At 49.5% G+C, this 8,523-nt stretch overlaps 1 protein-coding gene across 1 annotated transcript; it reads right to left on the minus strand.

The window, feature by feature from the left end:
• Positions 1–3,799: 3,799 nt before the first annotated feature.
• LOC125544797 (phosphatidylinositol 4-phosphate 5-kinase MSS4-like protein) lies at positions 3,800–5,048 on the minus strand. The gene has a single exon (XM_048708560.2). The coding sequence runs from the start codon at positions 4,623–4,625 to the stop codon at positions 4,041–4,043; it is 585 nt and encodes a 194-aa protein (XP_048564517.2). The 5' UTR covers positions 4,626–5,048; the 3' UTR covers positions 3,800–4,040.
• Positions 5,049–8,523: the final 3,475 nt, after the last annotated feature.

Below are 8,523 nucleotides of genomic sequence, written 5' to 3' on the forward strand. Positions count from 1 at the left end.
CAATTTTTGTTCTCCATATAAACCACAGGGTATTTCCCCTCGCTTATAGCCATTTGCAACAGTTGACATTGCCTCCCCACAAAAAAAATGACATTGCCTTCAAGGATGTTCTGGTTTTGAATTGTTTGAATTTTCTTTTATGGTTTTCAACACGCTAAAAAATACATCGTTGGCGTTGTTTACGCGCCTTGCGTCACTTCACCATGCATATTGAGTTATTGACCGGTAAGCAGGGAGAATCTTATCAGTTTCATATGCAAAATGATAAAATGCCTACATACTACTCTTCCCCATAACAACCGACGAAAACAACTTGTGTAGATATATTATTGATTTGCGCCTAGAAATGTTGTAGATGTATCAACATTTTAAGCAGGTTGGATCACTGGCCATTCATCACCACCCAAGAGCTAACTGGCGAAAAAGACTAGGGAGCAGTGGTCTTTTCGACACAGACTTAAGAGCCAGCTGACGAAAAAGGCACATCGTGAAACAGTACACTCCTTTTGGCTAAACATGGAGGAATTCAGACGTACTGTACTTTAGAGATATAGATAAATCGAAACAATTCAGACCATTCATGACTTGTTTTACATCCAGAACTCGACTCTTCTTACGTTTCTAGTACGACAATATGGATGCTATGCAAAAGACTAGTTAAAAACGTTTACATCGTAGCCAACTCTGCGGAAGCTCGACTGATTAGCAACTGGTTTGCTGCACAGGGTTAAAGAAGCCAGGAAAAGGTTAGGCGCACGACGAGGAGGATTACGTGCGCAGATTAGCAGCAGTGTCATGTCATATAACCGAAGTTAGTACTACTTAGTAGGTAATAGGCTCGTAGAGCTGGTCTTTTGAGATCGGTTTGGTGGCCACTTTTACCACCTGGAAGCAGTTGAGCCCCTCCAGCTTTTGGCCAAAAGGCCATCCGGGCACATGATCTCCAATTCGAGCGAGAATTGACACCAAAAGGCGACCACAACAAGGGAGGGAGGGAGAGAGAGAAGGATTGGACTTGCGTGTGAGCCTGTGCTTAATGGAAGATCACCATGATGCTGCCTGTGGTCCACGGCTTGGCGTACATAAACAAGGGTTTTGGCCCACACAAAGCCTAGATCAACAGTAGTGCCACTGTACTCTTTTTTGCCCACACGGCCCGCACACACACACACACACACACACATACACACACACACACACACACACTCAAAACGCCAGCCTTCTCCTCCGCTCCCACCTATAGCAACGCCCGATCACACGCACACACCTATAGTCCTATACTCGCACATGCACACCGGCGAGCTTTGAAAGTTGGCAAGATCGCTAAATCCTCTTTGATCAGCCTCGAGATCTCTAGCGAGCGATTAGGTCGACACCTCCACGTTCTGGTGCATGTCGTGGGCGCGAGCCGGGGAGGGTATAGTGGTGGTGCAGTACAACCAAAAGAAAAGGCGCCTACTGTTGGCGTTAAACATCTCATCTGGTGGCACCCCTTCAAAGGAGCTCAGGGACAAGATGCACGATTTATATTGTTCATGAGCTTTGGCATATGCTTAAAGGTCTCTTTCACCTACAATAACATCAACCTCTACCACGCCACGCCACGCCACTTGACATTACAAATCCGGACGCCACGGACTCCACAAAAAAGCTTGGGTACACACACATGGAGCCAGCTAAGTTAACCGAGGTCATTAATTATGAAATCGCATGTGTTGCCCATGCATGCATCCACATGTAGTGTGATGCAAGCAAGGCGGTAATTTACCTCCCCGTCCCAGAGTTATTTGGTGGATATTAACAAGAAGAAATCATTTTCTTCATGCTGTGAGTGACGCAATAGGTCTAGTTTTGCTGGTGATGCTGCTCAGGTTTTTGCCCCATAGCATCCGTTTCGACGGTGAGCGGATGTAGTGGGTTTACTGGCAGTGTGCTTGAACTCGCTTTTCCTATTATAATTGTGTGATCATTCTGCGAATGCTGAAGCAATGATTCTGCGAGATTTATGGATATACAAGCATATAGAATGGCATGGGGCTGGGGGCTAGCTAGCGGCGCGCTCCCCAGTCGACGGCGTGGTACGGCTGAATTTTGGGAGGGGCTAAACAAGTGCTCATTATGCGCCCCGTTAAGGCTACAGCCTAGCTTTGAAATCTGCTACTTACCTCCGTTTCAGTTTACAAGTCCTACGCGTATACCTAGGTTGATAATTTTATCGCCCTAATATGAACTATATCACACAAAAATTATATCTTTTGAAAGTAGAAACTTTAAAGTTTATGTTGATATATTTTTTGTAATATATGACTTGTATTAGGTTGGTCAAATTGACGACTTAGGGTTACACGCATGCCCTGTAAACTGAGAGAGAGGTAGTAGGAAAATCCCGAGCCGCATTCTCATGGGGAAGGCCCATTAAACAAGCGGGAGCGCGTGGGAGATGGTTGAAAGATAATCTTGCGCCTAGTGGACATCTATCCCCAGCAACATAAATAAAACAGACGGGCTCGGCTTAGGCTGAGCCCAGCAGCTGCAGCAGGACTGGGACTGGTAGTAGTGGAGGGTGCCTTTAATTTATTTGCCCATGTGTGTGTGTCCATCAAATCAAATACCCCAGCAGTGCGGCTACTAGTGCATTGGACAGTGATGATTCAGCATCATATATACTCCTTAATTTACGTTGTAGATTAATTAACTAATCCATGAGAAATCATCATGCAACGTATCATACTATACTACTAGTAAGTGATGAGCGGATTAAAGGAGAAGATTCATCATGTATAAAGGACACGTGTTGACTGTAGATTGTTTGCTCCTCGTAGTTACCAAAGATATGATGCGTTCAACCGTCCACGTGTACGCCGCTGATTCGCGGGAGGAGCAAATAAGGCATCCCTAGGCCTTGCTCCCGTTGGATGGAAGGAGAGAAAGGAGGAGAAGGAACACAACACATTGTACGTGCCCATCTTTACGTCAAATATATCCATAACGCCAAGGCACTAGTAGCCAACATAGCTACTAGCAGCGAACCATAACCCATGCCCATACAGAGAACAGAGAAATCATTAAAGGAAAAAGCAAGGCCCTCCTAACGCATCATAGGCTCCATTAGATTAGATCAGAGGAGGCTCTGGTTTATCCATCCTCACTACTACTACCCTAATCTCCCTCCTTGGTCTTTGTTAGGCTCCATTAGTCTTTAGCAGTGGTTGCGACGGTGGTTGGGTGGCGAGTACGCGTCCGCCCGCCCATGGCACCACATCCACGGCTTAAAGCTCTCCCTCTGTGTGTGCTAGTGGAGGGGGGATGGGGCCTTGCCGGCAATCATTGGTCTACTCATTGATTACTTGCGCTCAGAACTTTCGTGCACTCATCATGATCAGAACAACATGCACGCACTGCGAGCTCGCCGCTCTGCTCTGCGAGCTTTCTCTCGCTTCCGTCTCCGAGGACAAAAGGCCGAGTGAAATATGGAATGTAGGCCGCTGCACGGAGTTCTAAAATTCTCTTTACAAATCCGCGCCAATATCAGTGGCCCACTTGGAGGACTACTTTTCTGGAAAAATAGAAGGAAAAACAGTTTTAATGGAGTTCTTACTAGTAGCAAGTGTGAGCATAGCAAGTGTGGGAGAAAAGGTAGGGGGTCATGCGTCCATGATCCATCCATCTGTTGGTGCGATTTGCACGTCTTTTCCTCTGGAAGGTGTTTGAACAAAATCGGGACGTGGATTGCGCTGCCTGTACCAGCTACAGCTACTGTAATTAGGAAATCGTAAAGAGAAAGATGCATGGTACTACGTACTAGCAAAAATTGTATCTTTTTTCTTCACAAAGGCATCATTCACCCTGTAAAGGGCGCAGGGGGGAGGGTGATGCTCGCTCTAAAGGAGGCGGGCCGGGGAAAGATGGGCAAAAAAATAAAAGAGGGCCGAGGCGCAAGCAGAGGGAATTAACAGGAGAGGAAGTAAACTAGAGAATCGAAAGGAAAAGATGAAAAGAAGAAGAAGAAGAAGGAAAAAAGAAACCAACACCTTGTCTGATTACAAGTCATCCTCGGTGATGCTCTCCAGGTGCGGCCGCCACACGGCCACGCGCCCGCGCCGCCGGTCCCTGGCCGTCGACGCCTTCTCCTTCATGATCTCCGACAGGTACCTCTCGTTCGCCAGCAGCCGCTCCTTCTCGCCCCCCGCGCTCTGCAGGGACGCCGCTGCCGCGTTGTTGCCGCCGCCGCCGGCGGCCTCGGCGGACTCCTTCCTCCTCCGCCGCCTCCTCGCCGCGGGCGCAGGCGCGGCCGCGGGTGGAGCGGGCGCGGGCGCCTTGGGCTTGGCGGCGGGCTTGTCCGGCGCCGGGGCCATGACCGGCATGAGGAAGTAGATCTTGCCCTTCTGCAGCTCGGCATTGGGCGGCAGGATGACGGGCTTCTGCACGACGATGCCGGCGCCGCCGTCGGCGGGGCAGGTGGAGGGCGGCTTCCGGAGGACGTGCTTAGGGTAGGCCTTCATGATCTCGCCGGCGAGCACGGGCTCGCTGATCTCCTCCACCCGGCCGTTGGAGTGCACGATGCGCACCACGTCCAGGGCGCCGCACGGCAGGATGCACGCGATGCAGCACCGGATGGTCTCCATGACTAGCTCTCACTCAACTGAGCCGATCGACGACCGGTCGGTCAGCCTCCACCCCTCTCCCGGACCGACCCTTGCTCTTCCGCTATCCCTATCTATCCCCGCCGCCCCCGGTCGGCCGCTGCGCCGAGCTGGCGAGAGCTGCTAGCTCATAAGGCGGCCAGCTACGGTGGGAGGAGCTGGGTGATGTGCACGCTACACCGACGAGCGAGGGAGGGAGCTGGGGGAGAACCTCACCTGGTCTCGGGTCCTTTTGGTGCGGGCATGTTCGAGCTTTTTATATAGGGGTACCTTGGCAGGATCCTGGCCGGCCTCCGCTGTAGGGATACTATATAGACGACTCTGTATTTGTGTACAATGGCGTATGGCGCAACTGGTTGTGTTCTTTCTGCTGTGTCTGCGCGGCCTAGCTCCTGATCACTCTCTGATTTCTGCCACTCACCAGTCAGCAGTGCTACGACTCACTTGCTGACTTAATTTGCAGAGCGAGTTTCAAGAAGAATTAGGATTGAGCGTGTCTCTACTCATTCTAGCTTTTTTACATTTCTCTTATCGTTTTGGCTTTTGGGAGGGGCCCCGTGCCTAAATCATTGCCACTCCTCAATCGTGTACTTTGGTTAAGGCTGGTTCTCATCTCATGGGCTCATCATGCCATTGCCATGCGAGAGTGGAAGGCTCTCTGTAAAAAATCAGCTTGGTCCATCCAAACGATCGGGGTGCGCGCGTGTGGCACCGTAGTACATGCGGTGATTTCAATCGGCAAAGAAGGCACGTAGTACGTGCGGTGATTTGAGGGCTGGGCATGCATGGACCGCATGCCGCACGCTAGCTGCCGCCGTCACTGTTGGCATGATTGAAGGCCGCTTGATATGTTTCTCATTTAGAGACCCGTAGTGGACAAATGCGCATTCAATTAGGGGACAAATACCATCGGAGAAGGAACCGTGTCTCGCACCCATGCCAATACGCATCTCAACGAATTCAATTTAACCAAAAACGAAAGCTCTCGCTTGATCGCGTCTAACAGTTTTCTTTTTATACACGAGAGGGTTGACAAATGCCGCATGATGTGCCTTGTACATCCTTCGTCCTAAAATAAATATCTCGATTTCAGTATAACCTTAATATAAAATTACATTAAAATTAAGACACTTACTTTGAAACGAAGAAAGTACATGATATGCACATATATCCTTTTCAGAAAGGAATTGTTCATGGTATTACCACACAGGGCATGGGATTTTGCTAGAGGCATAAAGAAACCAAGATATACTAGAAGAACGTCCGTGCGTTGTAAGGGGGTCATATTAACTTTAAAAGTTCAATATCAATTATATTAATATTATATTTAATATTTTCATACATATTAAGTGACATTGACGATCTTTTTTACCATCAAATTCTCTCACACACACCCTCTCCTTCTCTCTTCCTCACTCTCTCCCCCTCTCCCTCACTCGGGGGGTGGGACGAAAATAAACCCGAAACGAAGACTATCAACTGAGACATTAGGAGTAGAGATCATTTAATTGATAAGAATAAATAGAAAACGGTGTTAAAAAGGAGAAACAGATTAGAATACATTGAAAAACCAAAAGGACGATGTAAAAGGGGATTCGCCCTGCCCCCGGGACTTGCCACCGAACCGGCTCAGCAGTCCAGTCCCCGCGCGGTCGTCTTCTCCTGTTCCCCGAGCCGCGTCGCTACAGAGTCGGCTCCCGCCCGACAACCTCGCTGGCATCGAAGGGGAATGGATAAGGGTGACGCTCTTCCTTCCCTGCCCCCATGGCCTCACTCCTCCTCGACGCCCCCTCCCAAATCCACTTCTCCTCGCTCACTCGCTCGATCCCGCCGATCTAGACGAAGTCAGACACCACGGCCACCATGACCGACCCCATCCACATGGCCACTGCCCTCCCTGTGGGCTAGGAGCTTGTTGAGGAGCTCCGAATGCCTTCGCTACTTCGTCTGCGCCAACGAGATCAAGTCCAGCACCCCCGCATCGACGTCGTTGCCGTCTTCCTCAACCTTGGGCCACCGCGACATTGCCGTTCGATCCGCGCCGCCGTGAGCTCCCATGTCTTTCCCTAGGGCGGCATTGACACCGCCATGATCTCCTCTTGCCTTTCCCCGGTTTCCTCTCTCGTTTGCTCTCGTTAGGTATTTCGCCGTGGCCGAGAACCGCCGTCCGCCATGGCCATTGCAGGGTAGCCACCGAGCTCCTCGGATTGACCCCGTGGCACATGCCCGCTCCTATGCACGCCCATGCCCGAGCCTGCCGCGCTTCTTCCGCGCCCGCGGGGCCACTCCCTCTCCATGCCCACGCCTGTGCTACACCGCGTCGGTCGCACCCGCCGCTGCCGTCGCGCTCGCCGCAGCCACCGCACCACTGTGCCCCGCGCGAAACACACCCTGGCCGCGCGCCACACTCTCGCTGGCTGCGCTCGCCCCGTCTGCTGCCGACTATCCCTTCGCTCGCCCCGCTGTCGCGCCCCTGCCTCGCTCCGCCTCCAGTCATGGCCATCTTCTGCCGACCGCCCCTCAGCCACGCCGGCCGCATCTCTGCCCTCCACTGTCGATCGCTCGCCTCGCCTGCCGCGTGTTGCTTCCTGCTACTATGCGCTGCTCTACCGCTGGTACGCTGCTGCGCCATGCCCTCGACACCGCCGTGGACAAATGCGGCAGAGGGATTGTTAATGGAGTACGAGAAGGAGGTGGCGGAGAAGGTGTGGAGAGACAGGAGGTCTGGGGCGGTGTCACCTGGCTGTGTTGGAGGTGTTTATGCGAGAAGGAGCCGGAGTGGAAGGAGAGGTCATAATTGGAAAGAATCGCAAAAAAAATCACAACCCAGAGATGTTAGTTCAAAAAAATGCTAATATCGATGGAGGGGTGATTTCATTCAATAGGTGAAAAACATAGGAAATATTGGTTGTTATCAAGGAAAGGTAAAAATTTAGGAAAGTTAGGATTTTTGAACTAATTTCTATGCAAATGGGGTTTTATTGTTTGGTAACGTAATATCAGTACCTGCCCATTTGTGACGTGTCTGATTAGGAAAGTTTGCAAATGTTAAGAAATTATTTATTGGGAGGAAAGTTGTGGCGTATCTGTTATTTGTTTTCTATAACAAATTTCACTAATAACAGGAATCGATTGATTTAGATAAGTTAGGAAAGTTAGATTAAAATGTATTATTTGTTTCCTGAAAATCTGTTATTTGTTTCCTAAGACAAATTGAACCAATAAAAGGAATCGATTGATTTGCATAATTTAAAAAAATTAGATTAAAATGTATTATTTGTTTTCTGAAAATCTGTTATTTGTTTTCTAAGACAAATTGAACCAATAAAAAGAATCGATTGATTTGCATAATTTAAGGAAGTCAGATCCATGATTTGTTATACGTTAGGAAAGTTTTGGTTGTAATAAAGAGTGAAGAGAAAAATAAACCGATGAAGCAGGGTAGGAGGGGGTGGTGGGAGGAGAGACGGAAAAAAACTCAGCAAAATAAACCGCGGACCAGGGTGGGAGGGGGTGGTGGAAGGAGAGGTGAAAAAAACCCAGCAAAAATAAACCGCGAAGACGATTCACCAATTCGTCCATTAAAAGTAGAGACTGAACGAGCCCATGAATAAGTATGATCACATTTGTGCAGAAGATCGTCCCTGGTGAATGTTCGGTGCCAAACAAAGTGGTCTCCTGGCAGTTTTTTTTTTTTGAAACGGAGGTCTCCTGGCAGTTTTCATTGCATTTTTTTTTTGAAACGCAGGTCTCCGGCAGTTTTCATTGCATTTAAGGGGTGTGGGGCTGGTAGTTTTTAGAAACTGCCATGGCAGTTCTTTTCTTTAGGGTACGTGTTTGAATTTTTGGCCAAAAACTGCCAACCGACCAAGGGGTGTTT

Source organism: Triticum urartu, chromosome 3A, assembly GCF_056163025.1.
Source record: "Triticum urartu cultivar PI428250 chromosome 3A, HENAU_Tu73, whole genome shotgun sequence".
In the NCBI taxonomy this organism is placed as follows: Eukaryota; Viridiplantae; Streptophyta; class Magnoliopsida; order Poales; family Poaceae; genus Triticum; species Triticum urartu.